This window comes from Rhinolophus sinicus, linkage group LG05, assembly GCF_036562045.2.
Source record: "Rhinolophus sinicus isolate RSC01 linkage group LG05, ASM3656204v1, whole genome shotgun sequence".
NCBI classification, from domain to species: Eukaryota; Metazoa; Chordata; class Mammalia; order Chiroptera; family Rhinolophidae; genus Rhinolophus; species Rhinolophus sinicus.
In genome coordinates this window covers 1771023-1795964 of record NC_133755.1, presented here as the reverse complement: position 1 = coordinate 1795964, position 24942 = coordinate 1771023, and the positions used below count along the sequence as shown (strand labels likewise).

General features: G+C 48.9%; 1 protein-coding gene across 1 annotated transcript in view; it reads right to left on the bottom strand.

Annotated features, from left to right (window-relative positions):
- The window catches only part of DCDC2C (doublecortin domain containing 2C), a 67436-nt gene that overhangs the window by 30316 nt on the left and 12178 nt on the right, over nucleotides 1–24942 (bottom strand). The window contains exons 4-9 of the mRNA XM_074331650.1: nucleotides 22983–23111; nucleotides 16681–16818; nucleotides 15833–15875; nucleotides 14136–14262; nucleotides 12977–13077; nucleotides 4991–5062 (exon numbers count right to left, since the gene is read on the bottom strand). Of these exons, the coding sequence (XP_074187751.1) occupies nucleotides 4991–5062; nucleotides 12977–13077; nucleotides 14136–14262; nucleotides 15833–15875; nucleotides 16681–16818; nucleotides 22983–23111 (610 nt within the window). The remainder of the gene's footprint in view (nucleotides 1–4990; nucleotides 5063–12976; nucleotides 13078–14135; nucleotides 14263–15832; nucleotides 15876–16680; nucleotides 16819–22982; nucleotides 23112–24942) is intronic.

The following is a 24942-nucleotide window of genomic DNA, read 5'->3' as shown; positions in this document are numbered from 1 at the left end:
TTTAATTTTAATAGAGCAGACATCCCTTCCCTAAGGCTGTACCAATTTATGTTTCAACCTGTTAAGAACCATCACTGCTCTTCTGTGTCTGCCCAGCACTGGACATTCTCTTTCTGAATCTTCTTTTAAAAACTCACTGTTTATGATTTGTACTTCTTTAATTAGGAATGATTTGGATATATTTTCTTACATCTTTTGGAGATCTGTATTCTCCTCCATGAATTTCCCATTTGTTTCATTTGCCCTTCTTTTATTGGGTTGTATTAATGACTTATTAGTTCTTTGTAAATTACAAAAAATTTGACTTGTGCTGAAAATAGTTCCTTCCAGGTTTTGGTTGACTTCTGACTTTATAGTATTTGCCAAAGAGAAGAGTTTAATTTCCATACAGAGAAATGTCATGGCTTTGGAGCTGGTTGCTTCTTAAGATGGAGCCTCTGAGTCTCCCTGGATACTCGGCTTCATTTCCGTCCTCTCTGTTGGGAGTCACTGGCCAGCCCTGGCTCTGCCACCCCCACCATCCTGGCCAAAGTTCATCAAATTACCCCCGTGAAGCCGTGGCTACAGCCAAACCATAGTTACCTACTTGGTGGCTGATCAAATTCAAGACCAGTTACTCCTGTGTGCCAGGTGATGTGGAACGTGCTGAAGGTGATGGTGAAATGACCTGAGAAGAGACTCTTCCTTCACAAAACTGAGTCAACCCAAGGAGACAGCAGAGATGCACAAAATGACTCTCAGAAAAGCCAGTGTGGCTCAGATGGTGTAAGAAATGCAAACATAATACTGTTGGAGACCATGGAGGGAGGACACCAGCTCTTGGGAAAGATCCAGAAAGCTTGATGAGCAGGCTGCCACTGGCAAGGAGCCACAGAGGGCAGGAGGGACTTAGAAGGGCAGAGATGAGGTCGAGGCCATGCTAGGCAGCACACAGAGCACACCAAGAGGCAGAAATGTGCAAAGCACAAGCTCAAAGGAAGAAAAATTCAGCACCCAAAATATTAAAGTCAATCTCTCCACCTCTCTCTTCCTCTCTCTCTCTCTGTCCCACCCTCTCGCTCTCCAACACTCTCCCCACTGCACAGAATACACAAAATTACCCATGAGATTTTCATGTGGCCTTTTCAAAAATAGGAAAAACTTAAAACAAACAAACAAACAAAAAAACCCAACTAGAAGATTGATACCTCAGGTCTCAGAGTCAGAAAAAGGCTTAGGTCGCTCAGGACTGCCCGTTCCTGAGCGTGAGTCTTCTCTGAAACCTGCCTGCAGAACTGGCCAGCAGACACGCTGACCCTCCCGGGTGGGGACCCATGCCAGCACTGAAGAGCCCGGAAGCCAGGCCTCTGGACACATGTGCAGCGTTGCAATGCACACCTCCACATTCCTTTAGAATGGACTTAAATCTTTTTAAAACTTTTACACATTGTGGTGCAAACTCAGCAGGTCGCATAAATAAAAGAGTGTTATTTGCACATAAAATGTTGCACACCAGTAGGTCCAACCCCACGAGGCACAAAGAACTGAGGAAATCCCAGTCTGGCTCCGTGCAGAAAGTTCTCAAGCTCCCAGTTTACTTAAAACCCTGTGTCTTGAACACAACTTGAAATAGGGGAAGGAGAAAAAGTACATGTTTCATCTTTACAAGTTCACAGAAGAGTTTTTCAAATTAGTGTATTAATGTTGATAATATTCTCTTTATAAGATGACAATTGTATTAAAGTGTCAGATACTGGCAGAGTTGTTGTGCCTGCACAATTTACATATTTAAAGCATTGTGAGGGTGAAGTAAAGTCAGATGAAAGCACAGCTCTATTTTTTGCTTTTCATTTTTGTCACCCGCTTCTGGGCCAGTGACATACATAACAGTGATGCTTGTACAACACTGCAAATGTCTTAATGCCACTGAATTGTACACTTAAAAATGGTTCTAGTGGCACATTTTTATTTATATATATATATATATATATATATATATATATACATATATTTTACCACACACACAAAAACTTTAAATGAAAACAGAAACCCTGTAATCAAACTTCAAAAACAGAACACACATTTTTAACATAATGTTCATAATAAAATGCTCTCTTACAAATTTGCAAAGTCGTTGCCATTTTTCTCCAGGATTATATATTTAAGTTTAAGCAACTTATCACAGGTAACTGGAAACCACAACTGTTTGGTAAACACCTGCAGCAGATAAGGTGCTGTCCTGGACAGTGTACGGGACACAGGATGACAAGGCACATCCTCGGCCCCTTAAGGATGTCACAATCCACTGAGAGAAGGATGTCACCACAGAAATCCCATGCCTAAGAAACCTAATAGCTAATGTCAAATAAACATCACAGGGTTCACTCTTCAAAGAACAGACACATGAAACGGCAAGTGAAGCTACACCTCCCGAGGGCAGGACAGCCCACTGGGGGCTACTGGCCAGGAAGTGGAATCTGAGCAGTTTTGCTTTACTATCAGTAGTCATGTTAGTGGCTATGATCATGCATATAAAATTCTTGCTCTCTTTCTGATCCTTCAAAAACAGGGGCTAGATTTCAGGGCTGAAAACCTCAATTCCACAGGGCATTTCATGCCAGTAGGGAAGACACACCAACTCCGTTTTGTTCAGCTCACGCTGGAAGCAGAGGGAGTGTGGACCTCACAGAGCTACACATCTCTGCCATCTTGTACCCGGAGACCAGAATACCTAACATCACAAAGCAATCGGCCTAGGAGGGAGAGACCAGAAACCTGGCACCGTGAGTGCCTCTCCTGAGAAATTACACCCAAGCATGATTCCCCGGGGGAAAGAAAACACAGCCAATGGGATCGTTCAAAACTGGGTTCACATCCAAGCTCCCTGCCCCTTCCTCACTGCATGTCACTGTCGAGCTATTTAAGTTCTCGCCGTCTCACTGTTATCAAATCTGCAGAGTGGGGTACTGACACCTACGCTGGAGAATGCACGTGAGGGTGAGATGGGACGTAAGTGACAGACGTGAACCTCTCTCCAGCCCATCCCTACCTCTTGATGTCATTAATGTTTGGACAAGAGAATGAAGGCTCGATGCTCCTTATCACCTTCTTTTCCCCAAAGTGTAGGTTCTTAACCCAGATCCCAAAACCCTAGCTGCTTGGGTTTGCCGTCATCTCGACAATATCGCTTGCATTAAGAAAGACACTAAATCTGCTGGCTGACGTCAAGTTACTAAGACACACAAATGCTCCCAGAGGCCCAGCAGATTCACGCAACAAGTCAATAAGGCGTAGACGACAAATGTCAACAGCCAGTCAGCACAAGGTGCCCAGGTGATGATATAAACGGCATGCAGTCAAAACGCCTGTGTCATATTCCCATTAAAACACGGCACTGGGTGACTCCATAACTGAGACATAAGCTCTCTCCTCTCTCCACTCCCCCAACACACGGGGTCTCTGCCGCTCTTCACTTACTGCCCTGGGACAAATGTCTTGTCACTGGAACCCTCGGAGCACAGTCTCACACTGTGTCACCAGAGCAGTGAACTACTCTCTCTCCTCATTTGAAACCTTCCCTAACCATCCAGACGCAGACAGCATACTTTTCCCCGAAAACTGGCTCCAAATCAAAAACGTTTAAGAGCATGAGGAAGGGAAAAAATGCTTGTTTGAAAGGTTATTCCCTTTGACTGTTTTAGATCCTAAACTCCGTTGGTGTTGACAAACCGGGTCAAAGTTTTTGAGGACCCATGTCCTTCCCACAAATGGCCCTTTTCAAGGCGGACAAGAACAAGTGACAACTCCCTGTGGCCCTGGCACCTTCCACAAGCCCCCTCCCCCACCTCGGGCCGTTTCTCCCTCTTCTTAAATGTGGGAGCCGGGGAGCTGCGGGCAAGTTTAAGAGGAGAAAAGGATCATTGGCAAGGCTGTGGCACCCCCAGCTTTACTTATAGCTCTGGAGGGTTCAGCATCAGAATGAACTCAAACTCGAGATCCCAGATTTATCACACAACCTCCTGCCTGGGGCCAAAATTTAAAAACAAAAATCACCTTGAGGAGAAAAAAGAACTAGAGCTAGACCTTTGAAAATGAATTCCAAGAAAACCTATTTCTTAGCTACCTGAATTATATATTTAAAGTAAATTTTGTCATAAATGCTCTCACCACAAAAAAGAAAGAAAGAAAGAAAGAAAGAAAGAAAGAAAGAAAGAAAGAAAGAAAGAAAGAAAGAAAGAAAGAAAGAGGTAAGTACTGTGGTGATGGATACGTTAATTAACTTGATTGTGGTGACTATTGCACAAAGTATACAGACATCACATCATCAAATATATGCAATTTTTAATTGCCAACTTTCGCTGAATAAAAAAATCAAGATAACAGTAGATTTTGTTTTCCACATATTTTGTACAGAAGAGTCACAACCTCACAGCTTCCTGCCCGAGGGCTCGTCTAAAGTGTCTGGTAGGAAGCCACGCAGAAGCCACACAGCCAGGCTCCTTGTGCTCACTGCTGCCACCTACAGGGTCCACTGCACTCGCCCTGCTTCCCCAGCAAGACGCGCTATCACGTGACGCCAACGACCCACAACACGAGTGTCCACGCCGCCCATGAAAAGAGCCCCCCACGCTCCTGGGGCCACAGTCCACCTCCCCTGACTCTCCCCTCTAAAAATATATCTTGAAAGCAGTTGGGAAAGAATTTCTTGGTCTGTGACTGAAAGTATATATATACACACATACACACTTTCAGTACCGGAAAAGGTAATTAGGACAAGTACAGAAGCCATTACAATGACTCATGTCGTTTCTGGCACACAAGAGACCTGATGCAAAGTACAGCCCACCTGGAAAACACGCGCTACGCTCCAGTTTACGCTGCTTTGTATCCTGGAACCGACAGGGCTCCTGATTCTTTCTATGTCAAAGACGAATGCTCTCAACATGTTCAAAGGATAAAGGTGTCTTAGACCCACGCTGTTACACGCAAAACAGAAACAGAAGTAGCTCACCTTCTCGTTGCTTTCAGAACCAGGGTCGTTACTGAGTGTCTGGTCATCTTCTTTAACTGTCTCAGCTGGTACCTAGGCACAAAAGACACCATGTGTAGATGTAGTGGCAGTCAGCCTACGTCAGACCTCCCTGGGGAGGCTCAGAGCACATGAAATCGTGTGGCTCTGAGACCACGTCCATAAGCTGAAACAGTCACTGCAGCTTCCCACAGTGGTTTCTTTTCCACTGCAATACATCTGCTCTGCAGTTTTACTTCTGGTCCCACCAACGAAATGCCACCTGTTAAATAAAATTGCCGGAGGGGTCTTTAAGGAGAAACACTATCAACCCTTTTTGTGTAAAATCAACGGACTGGTCAGCCCACGTGCGTCTGGTCAGCAGGTAAGAAATGTCTCTCAAACCCCCAGTGTGCCTTGGGGACCCATCCAGCACCATGTTGTGTGTTCAACAGACACCCGCCCAGCTGGCTGACCACACAGCAGTGTGTGCTCACTCTCCTTGCTGACACGTCCCAGTGTCAGGACTTGTTGGGCAAACACAATGACCATCTTAAATTAAATGGTGCCCTGAACCTCTCTCCAGACTTGGGGGAATCATGTGGTTCTGTGGCCGAAAAAAAAAAGACTCCCACTGGGGCTACTTCTGTATCAGTCATTTTGTTCTGTATCAGTTACACTTCTGTATCAGTCAGAGTAGGTGGGTGATCCTGCAGTCACAAGCAAACCAAGTGCACCTGCCACATCCACTGAGGGCTGCTCGTCAGTCACCCAGGATGCCAGACTGATGGAGACCCCAACTCCTCAGGGTTCCATGGCCTCAGAGACAGGAGGGCAGTGTGGCAAGCTCCATGCTGGCTCACAAGGTCTCTGCTAGGAGCGTCACTCATTACTTCCCCTCTCCTGTCACTGGTGAAGGCAGGTCACACAGCCACACTTTGAGTTGAAGTGGGTGGAGAAGCACCTCCTTCCAAGTGACCGGAATGGATGTCAGCCCTAGGGACCCACTGGCTCCTGCCAGCTGACCCTTGAATGTGTAGCAAACGAGCTCCATGGCTACAGTGCCGCGGGGGTGAGTGTCCAGTTCAGCTGGTCCCATCAGCCCAGACCTCAGGTACCAGACTTTCTGAAACTTCAGACCAAGACTGAAGGAGCAATGTCTTCCTATATTTTCAGAGAAAACTCATCACGAGGAGTAGAACTCTGTGGGGACTGTTCAAACCACATGAAAAACAATGTTAAAGCGCATTCTTTCAAAGAATAATTGATGTGATGCCAATCACTGATGCACTGATTTATTTGGCAAATGTACACGGGACACCTACACACTGTCACACAGGGCACCTACACACTGTCACACGGGGCACCTACCACACTGTCACACGGGGCACCTACCACACTGTCGCACGGGGCACCTACCACCCTGTCACACAGGACACCTACCACACTGTCACACGGTGCTGAAGATACACTAGTGATAGTGAGGGCAGACACGCACGGCCCTCATGTAGCTCAGTGTCTTACAGGGAAGGCAAATATGAATTACACACGCACATAATTAAGTGTGAAAGCACAGCTGCAATAGGGGCTACACGCGAGCACGAAGCTGAAAGAGAATCTGATGGGATTTAACATACACGAGAGCCCAGCAAACGTTTCCTCTAGTGCAACCATTCATTTGAAATCTGAAGGACGGAAGCACATTAATATATAAAAAGGAAAAGAAAGACCATCCCAGGCAAACGGGACCGTCTGTGACCTCCCTGCTGCGGGACTGAACTTCAAACATACGGGGGGTGGTCAGCGTATGGGGAACCAGCGTGATCACAGCAGTGTAGCCAGAGGATGACAGGTCAGAACTAGGTGCCAGAGGTGGACGTGAGGGCTGGATCTCCCGACATACTGACGAGGGGAAGCTGGCGGAACTGGACGTGATCTGGACACAGAAGGGCTGAAAACAGCTGGTCTCGGGAACCTCTCATGAGTTTCTTTTTGTCGTGCTGGCTGGATGGGTGCCACACACCTGCTGGGACTGGGGGAGAACAGAGTTTGGGGAGAGTGGAGAAGGAGGCCATGGGCTCATCCTCCCTCGGCAGAACTTCAGGATCTTAAAACATCTGATGAGTGACAAACTCGGCAGATGTGTGTATGTGTCTGGAGCTCAGAAAAGACAGCTGCACAGAACCTGAGGCCACATGATACAGAATTTCACCCAGGAAAAAGGTCTAGAGGATTAAACAAATGCTGTCCCATCCCTAATTTACATGGGACTCCAACATCTAATGTTCAGGTAGAAGATAAGAAGCCTAAGAAGAAAGAACGTGTGTCTGGGGAGATGGAAGGAAATTGGGAGACGGGTGGGTCTTGCCAAAGGAAGAGAATGTTTCAGGGAAAAGAGAGTGGCCCAGAGTGTCAAGTGTGATGAGAAAGGAGAAATGTGTTGGATTTGGGGGTATGAGGTCAAGAGCTGTGCTGTGTCATGATGGGCAGAAGCCAGAAGAGGCCAAGGGGCGGGGGGTTGGGGGGATGAAGGGAATGAGGAGCGACCGCCTCTGGCTTACAAGTGACAGGACGGGTGCTGCCCACAGAGGAGTGAGGCCAAGGGAGGGGTCAGCGTTGTTGCGTCACAGCAGTGCTTTCAGCATGTTGAACATCCAGCCAGGAGGGTTCAAACAAAGGGAGCAGTCGAAATACAAAAAGACAAAAAAGAGAATAAATAATTGACAGCTCAGCGCCCTGAGAAGCTGTCAGGGGATAGGATTCAGCGCCTGGGAGAAGGTAGGAGGACGGACATTCCATTGTGAAGACGGGGAAGACAGGTGCCGTAAATAGTCACAGACAGACACACAGCTACCTCTCTCATAGCCCTTCCTTACCTTGTTTGCAATATTTTTCCCGGTACAATACATAATTCAGGGGAGTCTGGGCCCCTTTCCAGACACCAGAAGTAAATGTTGATTCATCTACATCACCAAAGATCAATTGTGCCTCCCCGGCTCGTGGTAAAAATTAGACAGAGACAGGTGGTGGGTGCCTGGGGGTCCCTGCGAGAGCCTTTCTCACTACCTGAAAAAGGCAGAGGGAAGAAGATGGTCTCTCCATTCTTCCTGTCCACGGTCACGTGTCTCAATGTGCCGCCCAGAGCTGAGGAAGGCAGGGCGGGGCATTGGGAAGAAGCCGGTCCTTTCTGGAAGCTCCCGTTACACAGAAGGCCCCAGACTTCCATCACGCGTGCCATGCGTGTTCCCAACTGTTTAGACACCCCTCTGAGGCTTTCTGTTCTTTAGGTCTGAAAGCATCATAACGGACAAAGCACTAACTGTGCTTTTGGATTTATCCATTCAGTGGATCCCCACAGGCCGCCGTTAGCTTGGTGTGAGCTACTCCACACGCCTGAAAGGACCCACAGTTTAAAGCTCCATCATGTTTTTTCTAATTAAACAATTCAGAGATTACACAAATTGGACTGACTAATTAGTCCATGTTACTTAGTTTGACCTAGTGTCTCATTCTCAGCTCTTCCTCTGGAGTTAACAGCTTAGAAGGTGGCGTGGCACGCACTGAGCGGTGGTTGCTGGACCATCTACGGAAGGCGCTTTTTCCTCAGGGACTCTGAACGTGACTGAATTTCAGGAGAGGCCAGAACTGGACCCAGACCTTCGTGATTTGAAGAACATCAAGGGTGACTGAAGAAGGAGTATAATCCACGTCACGATCGATGACCAGCAGGATCACACTTTCCAACAGCCACGTTGCTTCCAGGGTTTCAATCCCTTTCACTTTCATCCTATTTCCCACAAACCAGCTTTCCATCCTGTTCCAGAACCACTTGGTTTGGGACAAATGGGGTCAGTGACTGTGAAGCTTCACCACTCATGATGCAAATAACCAAAGGCGCTCAGTTTACTGAAAATACAGTTTCTCTAACTGGGCACCTTGATTTTGCTTCTCTCATGAGCCAAAGACAGACATCAACAGCATTCCTGAGGGTCTCAATGTCAAGTTTGTGCTCAGGAATGAGCTTTTATGACTAGGAGCCCTGGGACGTAAGAATGCAGTCCTGACACATGCAGGAAAGGGGCTGTGTGGGAAATGAACCACAGGTGTCAGCTGATAGAAAACCAGGGACTGAAGGTAGACAGTGAAGTGTACGACCGTAAGCACAGACGTTGCTCTGTGGGTAAGTTAAAAAGAAAGCAATAGGAGACAAAACCAGGAAAAGCAGGAGCATCTTAGAAATCAGAGCACAGGTGAAAACGCACAGCTAGCAGCCATCTTGGGCTGTCGGGAAAAGTAGCCTCAAAGCAGTTGTGACATCTCTTTATCTCTCGGTTCCTGACACTCCCTGCCATGCTCCAAAGTGCTGACCACCCCTCACTGCACAGCTTCTGGGACTCCTTGGGCTGACGTGGAGGACCTGGGGACACGCTTCTACGTCCTGGGATGAAGGAAGCCTAAGGGGCCCACATTGTCCTCCTTGCTCCTCGTCACAAAAAAGGGAACATTCTGTGATGTCCCCTCATAGCAGCAAAGGACGGCCCACCTTCTTCATTCATCAACATCTAACTCCAGCTCCTCACTTAGCAATGGGAGTTTGGGGACGTGAGTCCTTCAGTGGCCTCAGTGAGGCCACTCGTCACTGAGCTCTGGTCCCCTGCGGCTAACGGGCACCAGGGGTGACAACCACCCCCCTCGGATGTGGAGGAGTCTTACTTCACAAGGTTCCCTTCATCCGTCTAGGTTTGGTCTCAATTCATAAATCCATTAGTTGGGATGTCATATGTGGTAACACTGTATCTTTACAGTGACCCTGAGCTGGAGGAAGCACAATCAGCTCCATGCAAACCTGAGTCCAACGAGTCAGAAACCCAAAGGGAGCCCTACAGCTCCCCAGGAAGTCAGCGGTTTCATGTTAAGTCCGAACCCTCCTCAACGGACGCACTGGAAGTCCTCAGGGCGCCTTCCCCTCCTTCCACAGGGAAACCAGGACCAGGGGCTGGGCACCAGGCACCCCCCAGCACACACACAAAACCCACCACGGTCTCCAGGTGAGTGGCCACTGTGATGTAGACGCCCCCCCAGAGCCAGCATTGCCCAGGAGCAGAGCGTCCACTGCTGTGATGAGAGAGGGCTCTCCAGGCCCCTGGGAACCACACAGCCTTGCTGCTCCATGGGTGTCCCCACCTGTGCAGAACTGCACATGGGCAGGGCCGGCACTGTGTTTCGGAGGCAGTGAGGCTGACCAAAAGCTCAGGAAGCATTTCTGACTCCAGGACCTCTCTGAACCATTGAACATGGTAAAATGCACTGTGAGGGCCCCCCAAGCCAGAGAGAGGAAAGGCAGCCCCTCCCAAAAGGACTGACCGCAGGGGTCAGTCAGGCACCAGGGATCTGTCCAGATGGTCTGAACTGCACTTTAACCTGAGCGCCTCTCAGCCTCTATCCAGCCATGTGGGACTTTCTCACATCTGTTCAGTGGGATTTAGCAAACATTTGCTGGACACCTACTATGTGTCAGGAAATGAGAAGGTGGGTGACAACACCTTCCCCAGCTGGGCTGTGCAGGAAGGTTCCTCCCCATGCTCTGCTCTCTCCAGCCCCTTATGTCTGGCACCCCAGGTAGCAGCAGTCCCTCGTCACCTGAGGCCCCAGCTCTCATTGGTCACACACCACATACATCACGCGTGACAGGAAGAGCTGCAACCCCAGCTCACACTAAACAAGTCTTGATGCCAACTGATGCAGTCAGAGGTGAGAGTCTCTGTCTCCTGGTCCTTCAAGGTCACGGAACTTGCTTTAATATTGACTCCTGACAACTAGAGAGTCTGTTCACTGAGACATCAGCCCTCCCTGGGTGAAAAAGAATCGAGACACAGAAAGTAACACCACCAGCCTTCCTGTGCCTCTGAAGGCCTGTCCTCGCCCGCTGCCGGCTCCCCCCTGCCTTTCGCCCCCCCCTCACTGATCACCCTCTGACGCTCCTCTTTCCGCTCCCCGCACGCTCTGTGGGGCGACCCAGCTCACTCCACAGCTTCCATCACAGTGAGACTCAAACACGCTGGCCACGGGGACATAGGAGCGCGTGCACTGTGCTCTGCGGCTTTACCTGTTCTTACCTGGGGTTTACCTGTGCTCTACCTGTGCTTAACACTCGTGTCAGACTCTCAGTCTGCAACCCAGGAAACACACAGTAAGCAACGGAACAACAGCAATTATCAGTGTTGGGCGGGGATAAATGTGGTCTAAAAGTAACTGCCTGAAACGCTTTAGTTTACTTATTACTATCAACGTGCTTAAATGCACAATAAAAATATTTAAACTGTCAGCTTGGGTTTTAAGGAAAAAACCAAATCTTTTGGTCATTTTTTGTCATGTCAAGGAAAAGAATAAACAATATTACTAGTGATTTAGAAAATACAACAGAACACATGGGGAAAGTGTTCAAAATGTCCAAAGGAAGCGGAAAGCTAGTACATTAAGATACAGTCTGTAACATTTTTAAAATATGTCACAGGAAAGAAAAATCGCAGAAATTAAAAACAAATGGCAATGTTGAGAGTGATGATTACCAAAGGAGGGGCAGAAAAGCTCGCTGGCCACCGGGTTTGGTGCTATGTAATTATACACACAGGGCTGGGACCTAGTCTGTTTAGGAAAGATGAAATGGGGCTCACATGCTAATATTGACCTTTTAAATGTTTTTTCTCAACTATTAACAATTAGAAACGTACTCTCAGTTCCTTCAGATAGACACTGGAGAAAAAGGCATGCGTTTTAGAGCTGGCCCAGCCCAGCCGTCCCTGTGCAGAAGCAGAGACGAGGCTGGAGGGCAGTGGAGACCTGCCCCCGCACTGGGGGTGGGGACAGAGCTGCGCTGGAATCCCAGCCTGACCCTCCATTTTTACCTCTGTCCAGGCACAAGGCTTTGCTGTCGGCACCCCTTCCTTTCCCACTCTCCCATGCCTCCCTCTCCCATCTCACCTGTTTCCCACATCTCCCCCTGCACCGTCCATAGGACCCCACTCCACTTCCCCATGAAGCCAGGAGAAGAGAAATGCTTCACAGGCCCTGGGCTGGGAACTTACATGTGCGTTACTTCACTTAGCCCCACACACACCTGCATGGAGTTATATCCCCATCGCCTGGGTAAGCAGACTGAGGCCCAAGGTCAGAAAGCTAGGAAGTGACCGGCCCATGGTTGACTTCACTGGGTCATTCTCTCACTCCATCACTCCATCATCCCGTCTGTCACTCCATCACTCTGTCATCCTGTCTATCACTCCATCACTAGGTCATTCTGTCACTCCATCACTCTGTCATCCCATCTGTCACTCCATCACTCCATCATCCCGTCTGTAACTCCATCACTCCATCATCCCATTGTCACTCCTTCACTCTGTCATCCTGTCTATCACTCCATCACTAGGTCATTCTGTCACTCCATCACTCTGTCATCCCATCTGTCACTCCATCACTGTGTCATCCCATCTGTCACTCCATCACTCCATCGTCCCGTCTGTCACTCCATCACTTGGTCAACCTGTCACTCCATCACTCCATCATCCAGTCTGTCACTCCATCACTCCACAAATGATTATTAAGGGCCTCCAACCTGCCACAAACTCTACTAGGAACAAAGTCCATAGCACTGAGCAAAGCAGACCCTTTCCTCCCTTATAGGGTTATAACTTAGTGGAGCAAAGAGACAGTAATGCAAGAATGACAGAGCTAAATACGCAGTCACAAACTATGACAAGTGTTAAGAAGGGTCCTGGTAGCAGAAGAGCATGTGAGGAGAGATGGGCAGACGGGAAAATGTGTGACATAGGATCTGAAGGACGAGCAATAGCCAACTGGAGGGGACCCAGAACATTCCAGAGGCCAGGGAGAGCCTGGAGAGGGGCTGGGGATGAGCGGCAACCAGGCAGACGGGCTGACAGAGCAGAGGCATGGAGGCGGCAGCACTGCCCTGCGATGCTTGCAACCCACCTGGTCCACAGGCACCTCCACCTGCACGTCCTGGGCCTCCTTCACTTCCGGTGCCCCTTGGGTTTCCATGTTAGGAGTCTGGGCTTTATACACGTCACCTTCTGGAGAAAAATAACACAGATAGGGTTTTCAAACCAATGTCCATTGTACATTTTCTGACCCAACCCCGAGTTACAGCTCGGCATCCTCTGAGCTTCTTGTGTCACTGTCAGACAGCCTGGCCTGGGGACCCCAGGCCCCACTGGCCAGCTCACCTCGTTTGCTATAGCCCTTGCTTTTCCTTCAGTCCAGGCAGGGGCTTGGTGGGCCTAGATGTCTCTTTGTCTGCCTATGTCCTTGTTCCCACAAAGATCCTGGACCCACGGCTCTGTCCCACCTACCACGGGGCTCATCCCAGAGACAAAGAACACTGAACGTTCAGCAAGCGTGTGTCCAGCTAATTCAGTCAGAGAGAAACACAAAGCAACCTGCCTGACACCAAAGTCAGATTATAAGGGCGTCCAACTTTCCAACTTCAAGTTACTTCAAGACCTGGGTTGGAACATGAGTTTTCACAAACTATGTGCTAAACTTAGAAGAGGTTTTAGGGCAAACGGCTTCCAAACGGGTCAGATGCTGCAGAGAAGGGAGGGCCACCCGCCCCCCACAACCCATGACCTGGCACCCAGTCCAAGCCCCATAATTGGCGAGGTGCTGGTGCAGTAGCAGAGGCAGTGACAGGTCCTGTGTATAGAATTACTTCGCTTTAAAATAATTTCAAAGTTTCATCTTTTAACTGTCTCTCACACGCATAAAGTAAACCCAAACAATTCAGTTGGCTTTTGTTTTCACATGTCCCCCAAAGGGTTGATTTGTTGCTGGGCTGTTTCCTGTGTCTTCGTTCCTTAGGGAAAATGTCCCCCCACCCCCTGCCATATACGTGTGGAGGGCAGGGTTTCTCTGAAATACTCTACTCATTGTGGATGGCATCCCTTGCTCTCAGCGCTGGAATTCTGTGTCACTACTGTCCCCACCATGGCCCTACGGGCTGACCATTTTATTAGTAAATAGACCGTACAGAGCATAGCTTTGCAGTAAGAAACTGGTCTAAGAACCCACTGTTAACACGGTCGCATTTTTACGTCCGACCACGAAAGGGACTGTCACAATGTCACATTACCTGCACCGCTGTGGACTAAAGGCTCTCCCCCTGTTTTCTTCTTTTCTTCTTTGGCGTAAAAGACAGAATCCTGTGCTTTAGGTGCAGTGCCATCCTGTCTATGAGGTTCTTTTCCTTTGGGGTCCCCCTAGGGCACAGATTAACAATAAGAGTGTTAGGAACAGCGGTGTCTACGTCTTACCAGCTATTGGACGTGCAAATTCCCAGCTCCCCACCATAACCCCCACACTTGACTTTGATTCCCGTGTGAGTCTTCACACAAGATGCTTTCAAAAAAGCTGTAAACAACTCTCATTGAAGTGGATAATCTTATTTAAACAGACCAAATTGTAATGTAAGTTGGAAAAATTAAAAAGAAAGCAACAAAATATTTACATCATTCCACTTAAATGAAGAAAATGTAATAACCCCCGAAAAATACATGAAGACCTTACAAAGTGTCTGCAGACCCACAGCTGTCAGGATGACTAGGCTCGCATGTCTCCATGCCCACACATGTGACACAACTGGAGACAGACACGAAAGGCCTGGGCGTGCAGCTGAGACAGTGGACACTGTCCGAGAGGAGGACAGCCTTTCTCAGAAGAGTAGCGCACGCACACTGCCTTCACACAATCTCTCTGGCCACTCTGGAGCTGGCACACAGTGGGTCTCCCTGAGTGTCACCCCCACACACACCCCGGCTCTGCGCCAGGCATGGCACTCCCTCACGTCTTGTCTCAGTGCCCTCCAGACGCCATGGGACTGATCACAGTGTCTGTCCTGGGTGGTATGAGGTCTGCAGGACCTAAGGATTCCAGAGTGTGCTGGGCACGCAGGACTCACGGACTGTCAGAGCCGAAGGCCTGTGCATTAGTGGGTGGACAGGCTCAAATCCTGAGCTGCGGCGAGCAGTCAGGGGTGATTAAAGACGGTTAGAGATCTGAGCTGTAACAGGGAAAAGCAAATCCTGTCTGTTGGTGGATGGCGGGAAAGGTGGATGAAGACATTGGAGAGCCCTCAGGCCAGGTGTCACATGGGGGGGAGAAGGGGGGTTGCCCCAGCTAAGGAGCCAGTAAGGTAGAGACCAGCAAGTAGCAGCATTCAGCAACTTTGATGCATAAACAGTGGTGCCAGTAAAGCCACTAGCACAGTTTCATAAGATGGGTAGAGGCGTAAGGTCACCACATGAACAGGTTACAAGGACATATAAAGGCCTCTGAGCTCTGGTTTCTACCTGCCTTTCCTGTCTCATATCCTCACACTTCCTTGCCTTTCTTTCTCAAGCTTTAAGGTATAACATCAAACTGTGTGTAGATCACACACACACACACACACACACACACACGCACACACACAGAGCGTGCTATTTCTCACCTCGGTGCCTCACTCCAGCTGCCACATCTCCCTGTAACGTCTTCCCCCAGCTCCGGCCGGGCACACCCAGCTGCACCAAGCCGGCTCCCTTTCACTCCTATCTGTCCCGAGACCTGTGTGTATTTTTATCTTCACACTCACTGTGTTGCTCTAGGCTCTGAGCTTCAGCTGTACCCCTAAGTCTCCAACTCACTCACTGTCAGGACCCAGCCTGTCACCAAACAGTGCCAAGCAGCTCTGCCCCACAGCGCGGGGAAACTTCGCCTGTGACATGTCCGAGCTGATGCCAGGAGACAGCAGCCCAAGCAGGTTGCTATCTTTCCTTTTTAACAAGTACTTACTTTTTTCTTCCTTTGTGAGTATTTCTCGATGTCCATGTACTTTCTGAAAGACAAAAGACAGTCAGCTTGAATTACGTGAAGCTCGGCCAAAACCAACTTGATAAAATTGTAGAGTGCAGCCTTGGCCCTCAGGAGGAATGCCCAGGTCGGGGCAGCTTACGGTCCCCAGAGGACACGGGCTCGTATGGCCTCCCAGCCTCAGGAGCAGAAAGGGTCCCCGAGGAAGTCTGTTCAACTTCCTTGCTGGAGAGCTTTGAAAATCCGAGGCTTTCCTGCCTCAGGAGAAGGCCACTGGGCGTCCCTCAGGCTTAAGTCTATGAGACAAGAAGGATAGTCATCTCCTCTCAGGTGAGGGGACAGGCGCTCCCACCGACATCTTCCTCTTCCTTCCAGTTCCTTCATGTTCATACACACACGGTGCTGGGCCACTGTCACAGTCACCACGTTTTTCCCCAGGAGAGACTGCCGCCCCTACGCAAACTCCGCATTTTAGGTAAGGAAAACCGAGCTTTGTGCTGACGGAGCACAGGCCGTCGTCCCGTGTCCCGGGGCCAGTCCTGCAACTGTTTTGCACACTGAGACTTGGACTCTTGACCTCTAAGACTCCCAGGGTCCCCCGGGAGAAGACAATGGACTCCACACAAGATCTCACTGTCCTTGTGAACCCATCAAACAGCTGTAGTCCCTCCATGCCTGATTTTGAAAATCTAAAACTATACCACATATAAAATGAGAATATCAAGTTTCACTACAGGAAACTAGCCAGTAGCCCAACTGGCCACCTTTGGGGGAGACCCAGGGAAAAGCCAATTTTAGCAACACAGGAAGGAAGAAATAACTGTGCTCACTGTTGGACCTCAGTAGGGACCTTGGGGCACTGCCAGTAAGGGAAGTATTTGAAGGTCTCCAGTCCTGCCGCCACATAAAAATGGTTGTCTTGCAAATGCTTTGAGTTGTCCAAAAGATGCCCATTCATTGTAAACAATCTGCAAAGAGAGAGAGAAGAAATCGGTTGGAGGTTTCAGACCAGCGGCATCGGGGTGACTGTATGCAGATGCCATGAGCGCTATATGCGCTACTGGGCTCCAGCGCACTCGTGACCCAACGCAACCCAAACGGGCTAATTAAACCGGGGGGGGGGGGGATGCTCATCCAGGATTAGGCTGGCTTTCCAGTCTAGGCTTTTTTAATTAAAGTATATTTTTATATTTTCAATTATGTACAAGCACTCAGAGGTCCTCAAGAGCATTTTAAGCTCTTGGTTGGTGATTAGTTAATTTTAACTAATAGCAGCTAAAATTAATACAAATTGGCTTATATTGTTATAATAATACTTGGAAAACAAACCAACATTTATTAGCAAATACTCTTTTTTATAACCACCAAAAGACTGATATTTGTCTGCTTTTTATCCTGTACCTTTCTTGGCACATATTCACTCACTAATTCATTTATTTGAGAGAGAATTCAGTTACTCAGGGCTGAGTACCTCTTATGCACCAGACAATGAGGTGGACATTGCCTTGGATGAAAATAGGAATGAGAAAGTCACTGCTTCCCCAAAGTCAAAAGTGCTGAAACCTCTCAAGACACGTGTGGCCAGCAAAGGACCAAGTGGGGGCTTCCAAGAGGAGAGAGGGGACACTCAGGTGCAGGCGTCACAGAGGTGGGAGAACGTGCCGGGTGGAAGGTGGGCAGAATGTCCTCATGTGAAGTTCAGGTGCAGCAGGAAGGGCCTGTGCAAACAGCCAGGACCCGGGGTGGACGGACACGGACGTGAAACGAGACTTGGACCTCGAACACCGACTCCCAGAGCCTGGAACTCCGGGACAGGCATTTATAATTGACTCAGTGAGTGGCGATTTCCACAGCAGGGCAGGTGAACACTGTGTGTAAGCAACAGTGGGCTGAGCGCTGTGGGGGTGTGACGGGAAAAAACCTCCCCGCAAGGAGACAAAGGTCACTGCCAGCCAGCTGTGCCATCGGCCATGAATATGATGGTACAAGCACAGGATGGAAAGAAGAGGAGAAACGAGAGAACTTGGCAAAGGGAGCACATGCAGCACTTATGCTTCCTCTCCCTCTGCCCTCGGACCTCAGCCTCAGAAGCACCCGGAACGCTTGCTAACCCTCCGAGGGCGAGGCCCCAGCCTCGGGGGCTGACTTCAATGACCCTCAAATTCACCTCCAAGTGCTCAGCTTGTACGACACGGCCACCTCCGGCCAACCCTGGAGGAACGAGGACTTCGAGCTGGGAGAGAACTGGGAGAAGCCACCGGAGGGTGTAGGGAAGTGGCACCTGTGACACGAAGCACAAGGCTTCCAGGGGAAAAGCAGCGCTTTGAGTCCTGTTCTCCTGCCATTGCCTTGGGACGGTCAGTGCCCAGGAGAAAGCAGGGAAGCACACGTGCTCAGCAGGCAAGGGGCTGAGGAGACGAGGGGGCTGACTGGCTGCGGTCCTGAGGACGGCGCCCCCACCCAGAGCCGCTGCACCGTGACCTGGAGAGTCGGCTCTAAAGGGTGGAGCGGTCAGTAGATGCCCCCGAGGCAGAAGTGTTGGAACAGATGGACCAAGGATGTAACATGAAAATGAAAAGTGTTATAAAAGAAATAATGGGAGGTATTATCAATATGAAACAACTAACCATAAAAAAGAAACAAGTGGAAATACTGACTTGAAACAAGAATAGAGGAGACAAAGAACACGAGAATGAGATGAACAGTAGAATGGATAAGGTAAGAAACAAATTACTCCTGGGAAAATCAAGGAACAAAGTCAAGGAACTCTTCCAGAAGGAAGCACAAAATAAGAAATAGGATATATAGAAGTCAAGAAATAAGAATGAGGGGCCAGCCCGGTGGCTCAGGCGGTTGAAGCGCCGAGGTTGCCAGTTCGATTCCCACACAGGCCAGTGAGCTGCGCCCTCTACAGCTAAGATTGTGAACAACGGCTCTCCCTGGAGCTGGGCTGCCGTGAGCTGTGCTGCCATGAGTGGCCGGTGGCCACTGTGAGTAGCCAACAGCCATTGTGAGCGGCTGGCTGTGCTGTGAGTGGCCGACCAACTGGCAACCCCGACTGCCTTAGCCAGCGGGGAGCGCAAGGCCCATAATACCAGCATGTCCTACACGACTAGACTGAGAAACAACTGCTTGAACCGGAGTGGGGGCGGGGGGAGACGGATGAAGGGGAAGAAAATAAAAGTTTGAAAGAAAGAAATGGAAGGAAGGAAGGAAGGAAGGAAGGAAGGAAGGAAGGAAGGAAGGAGGAAGGACACAAGTGCCAAAATGCAGATAATAAGAACCCCCAAAATAAGTCAAAAGAGTGGAAGGGAAGAAATGTGTGTAGGAACAATGAAGATTAATCTCACAGAATTAAAGAAAGAGGGAAGGCCTCAAACTGATGGTGCCTTTCACAGAAGCAAGAAGGGTAGTGAGTGGAGCTGACGGCCTGGGGTGCAGGGAGGTGCGTGCCAGAAATGAGCTGTCAGCACGGTGTCCTAGGAACCAACGGGCCCTGCAAACCCTCAGCTCCAGTGGCCCAGCATTCACCAAGACAGCTCTGGGTCTCATTCAAGCCCAAGGAGGCCTGCGAGGAGATTAGTTGTTTGTGTGTTTCCAGAACCTAAGTGTTCTCTTCATTCAGTGATGACACAAACTAAGCAGAAGAACAAGACATCAGATGATTCGATGAAGGAGCTGGGTGACCCCCACAGCTGCCAACCCGTGGTTCAGACCCACTGGGCCAGAGGCCGCCTGGCTGGGTCCCAGCCTAAGAGCCGACGGCTGGGGGACGCTCCCCCTCTGCTCCTACAGGAGAGGTTCCAAGTCTGCTCCTTGAGTGGACAGGGCTGACATGAAGAGCAAACTGGAATTTGTTAGTGGCATGAAACAGGAAGACTTTTCTAGAAGAAATTCTGCTCGTGGAGACAGGGAAGTTTGCGTCTGTGGGGAACGCTCCCTCACACATTCAGGGACGTGCACGTGAGAGCCTACACGTGATGTTTACAGAAGTGTAGGATTTGCTGACGTGTGAACCATGTGGAAATGAGTGACAGGAACAGCGGCGCCCAGTGAGGTCGTGTATATAAATGACAGTGCTTCTCACTATAAAACACTCGGTCAACACTAGGTGTTTTTATAATAACCTATCTCAGAAGGTGTGAGGGCTAATGAAGCACCATTTGGAAAATTGTTCTGTAACCTGGAAGGCATTATAAAAATGTCAATGATTAAATGATTTTTTTTTTCATATAAGGATGGGGATATAGTGGAAAACATCTTTTTTTTTTTTCCTTAATCCTTTCTTTTCTCAATAGAGAGCCAATTTGGCTATTTTTTTCCCAAAATAAATATACAGTCAGCCTTAAAGGAATTTTGATATATTATCTTTAACAAGATTCCTTTTTAAGTGCATGTAGCTCTTCAAACACATATCTGATTTTTAGCTGAGGTTTCAAAACCTCTGGGTGCAGAGTTTAGCCTGGGCACCCTGAAACCTGGCCTCATGGTCCTCAGGTCCCAGGGGTCAGCTCAGCCAGTTTCCTCACTACTGAGGGGTTACAAAGCAGAAACTTACCAGGCAGTCTCAAGCGTTAAGAAGCTTAAAACATAGTACAGGAGAGACGAGAGATGGCAAGCCCACCTGTCCCCGTCACTGAGGTTGAATGGGGTTGTTGAGTAATTGTGCCCCAGGACTCAGCCTTCAGCCATCCCCTCAGACACTAACTCTTCACATCCAACCCCACAACTTCAAATACCATCCACTATGCAGACAAAGAGCTAGTTTATTCCTCCAACCTGACTCTTCCCAAAGCTTCAGACTCACATAGCTAACTTGGCACATCGCCACTCAGATGGCCAATACCGTCTCAAACTACACAAGCCCCAAAATCAACTCCCTGAAAACACACTCCCCCTTCCACTTTTCCCACCTCAGGAAATGTCACTACCAATCACCCAGGTATCTGACCGAAAGGCTGGGAGCTATCCTTGACCCCTTCCCTCCTTCCCTCCTTTTTTCTTTCCTTCTTTCTGACACAAGACAAAGTCCTAACAGAAACCTCAGCTGGACCATACTAACCTCACCTAAGTAATGATACATGTAGCTATATGCAAAGGACATCTCTAACACATGTTGAACTTCGGCTGTAGTTTTGTTCAAAAGCAATATATCCACTGATAATGAAACAATGTATATATGATGTTGCTCTTTCTTGCTTACTAGTTGTACTTTCTACACATTTCTTTTAGTTCCAAGCTCTGTACTTTTTCTAAAGTCAACCATGAAGAACTAATTTAAGTCCAGGGAAAAACAAAGAAAACTTTAGAGATCTCATGCCCTATTTTTCTCTCTAAATACCCTATTTCCTTGCTTGCTTCTCCTGTACATGGGTTTTCTCTCTTCCTTTCACCACGACCATGTTAGATGTGAAACTTATGATTAATTGCACAGTTTTTCCTGGCTTCTGGCAAAAATATACACAAGTCTACCTGCTCCGCACACTAGTTCCTATTTCTTTAAGAATAATACCCTGACATTTATAACCGCATTATGGAACCATCTGGGTATTTACAGTATTGCTGTTCATACCTCGAAGTTCCCTGGGGCACTCAGGTCTCTCGTGTCCCAACAGTTTCTGTACTACTCACGAGTGGACACAGCGGTTTCACTGTTGGTGTCCCAACTGTCGATCATAAACCAATCTTTTATGTTTTACTTTACATCCAATAGAGTTAATTGACAAAAAAATGAAACAGGAGAAAACGTGTTTGCCCATCCACCCCAATACCTGGCATGGGGACCACCCCTGTCCATAGAGATGATTCTTGTACCGCTCAGCATCTAACACATGTCCTCACTTTTCAACTTGAAGGATTTCTGTCTTCCCGACACATTCTCAGCTCACGCCCACGCAGGGTGGTGGGTCTTCTGTCACCCAGCGGTGTCCCAACAGGGAGGTGTTTCCCTCCTAGCCTCTCTCTCCACTCTAACAGCCAGGACCCTGGTCCCGACCCCAGGAATGTCCCGGATTCACTCCCACCCTGCTCGCACCCCACACCTGTTCCCGGGTTGACCTCCCCACCCATCTGCCTTCTCCTGTTGTCCCAGCTGCTGAGGGTCAGAGAACAGCACAGGGCTGCTGGTGGGTCCTGCTGGGCCCTTGTCGCTGCTCAGCAATCCTCCTTCCACGTCCCTCTGGCTGTCCCCGCTTCTCCTCCTGTCCATTCACAAGGGACAGCCTTTCACCACCCATCCTCCAGGTCACACCGCCTTCCACCTGCTCAGGACCATGTCCTCCCAGGGCCCCCTGCCTCACCCCACCCCACCCTCCAGTCCACTGTCACAACTGCCACGCCAGCTGTTGTCCACACAAACCCAGTGGCTACAGGGTTGCAAGGTGCTTGCCTGGCCTGTAGGGCCTTTGAGGCCTGGATTCCTGACAGCTGTGCCAGCCTCGGGCCTCGCTGCTGCCTCACAGCAGTGCTGAGTCGTGTGGAAGGACAGGACTTACCGCAAACGGACTGCTTGTTCAAGCCATTATCACCAGTCCCATTTAACGCTCACTGTACACCAAGCACTATGTAAGCACTTTACACACGTTATGACTCTTGGAAGTAGGTACTATTACGATTTCCTATTTTCTAGATGATTTCCTATTTTCTAGGAGTCAAGCGTGTGCCTGAGGTCACCTGACGCAGGTGGCAGTGGCCCATCAGGCTCCCGGTCAGCCAGTGGCCACGGCCCCCTGCTGCCTCCTTCCTACAAGAATTCATCTCCCCACTAACCAGCCTCAGACACTGGTGCCCCACGTGACTCCCCGGCGTCTCCTGACCACCGAGGGGCCTCGTTATACCAACCGCTGCATCTAACGAAATGTTGAAGGTTGGCCCACCCAGTGGGGGCTGGGGCCTGACTCTGCCTGGTTAGGCTTGTTCACCACACCCAGTAAGTTCTGTTGAATGAATCGTGAAAGAAACCAGTTAAAATCATTGTGGCACAGAGACAGGAAGCGCTGTCTGCCTCTGAGAGTGAAAATCAGAGTTAACAATCGGTCACTTAGCCCTTGCTGGTCCAGGCAGGACCTTCTCCCAGAAAAGCACAGAGCGGAGCTGCTGTGACCCCCGGGTCTTCCCAGGTGACAGGCCTTACTTTCGCACGCCCCCCAGAGGGAAGACCTTCTCTCCGATCGTGCCCAGCACATTATTCCAGTCCGTCAGACTGAACTTGGGGATGATAATCCGTACAGGGGGAATAAACAATTGTCCGTTCGTGAACACACTGTAAGAATAAAAAGAAAAGCAGCCATTAGTATCTCACGTGTCAGGGGAACCACTGGAAACTCGAGGGAAGAGCTATAATGAGAGGGTGTAGGAAGCTCGCCACGCACACCCAGTCCACGCCTGCTCCACGCCTGCCCTGCACAGGGCCGCATGCCGGCTGCGTGGGACGCTGGGAACACACGCCGGGGAAATACCTTTCCATAGAATATAAAGTGCCCAGATGAGCAGGACAAAACTGCGCCTCCACTACGGTGGGTAAAATGGAAGAAAACTGAATCCATTCGGAAAACAAAGGGGGACATTTTGCCTTTAAAAATCCAGCCATTTTCCCGTCCCATGGAGCCAAGACCGTGTCCCAAAGGAAACAAGGTGCAGTCCTTTGAAAAGATAATAGAAACAATCGATTTCATTCTTGCAGCTTTAAGGCAGCTTTCACAGGATCCCAGTGGCTTTATTCTATTATTTCTACATGTCAGGGTGGGGGTACAGGGGTACAGGGGTGGGGGGCCCGGTACAAAACCCAGGGCCTGGTGTTGGGAGGCTGTGCCACTTAGTCAAAGCCACTTGGCAACAGTTTCAAACTCTTGTGACTCATGTTGAAATAATGTAAATATGAGGCTTATTTCTGTAAGTGTAGAAGTAATGAATAGTATTTTTAACAACATGAGCTCAATTTTACAATTCTGGCTCTTAATTTTTTATTATGTATGGTAGTTGTTATTCCTAAAATGCACATAATTTAAAATGGGAGAAATACGTCTGGCTTTTTTGAGTAAATATAAATTTTAATGTAACGTATTTGTGCACAATAAAGAGAATCAGCTTTCTCTCAAAGCTCTGTGGACACAGGCTTCCACTCAGCCCAGAGGCCAGTTTCTCCCATGTTAAAATACCACCCAAAACAAACCCTTGAAAGGAGTGTCCTGTGCGAGTTACATCACAGTTCATCCATGTGATATAACTACGCAGTAAATATTTGCTACACTGTTTCCATCTATTGGTTTTCCTGAATGGTTCATGCCAAAAGTCTTTGCAAACATAGATTATTAATAATAATTTAAAAAGAAAGAAATGTTTAAACAAGGTCATATAATATTTTTGTCTAAATGTTTAAACATATTTAATATACATTCTCATCCTGAGTGTGGGGAAACAGGCACAGAGTTACGGGCTGAATTGTGCGGCCCCCAAGTTTGGGCAGCCCCAGCTGAAAAACGAACACACGAACACACACACACACACAAACACACACACACACACACACACACACACAAGTTGATGCAGCTAAAAGTGAGCACAACCTTCCAGAAGGATGCTGTGGTCATATAGCTTGGTGAGATGTGCAGGTGAATCACCACTCACCCAGTCTTTCTACTCCGTGAAATCCAACCCACGTAAATGGACAGAGATATACACGTAAAGATGTTTCTTGTAGGATGATTTACAAAAACAAAAGTATAAAAACAACCTAGGGGCCGGCCCAGTGGCTCAGGCGGTTGGAGCTCCATGCTCCTAACTCCGAAGGCTGCTGGTTCGATTCCCATATGGGCCAGTGGGCTCTCAACCACAACGTTGCCGGTTCAACTCCTCGAGTCCCACAAGGGATGGTGGGCTCTGCCCCCCTGCAACTAAGATTGAACAGGGCACCTTGAGCTGAGCTGCCTCCCAGATGGCTCAGTTGGTTGGAGCGCGTCCTCTCAACCACAAGGTTGCCAGTTCGACTCCCGCAAGGGATGGTGGGCTGTGCCCCCTGAAACTAGCAACGGCAACTGGACCTGGAGCTGAGCTGCGCCCTCCACAACTAAGACTGAAAGGACAACAACTTGACT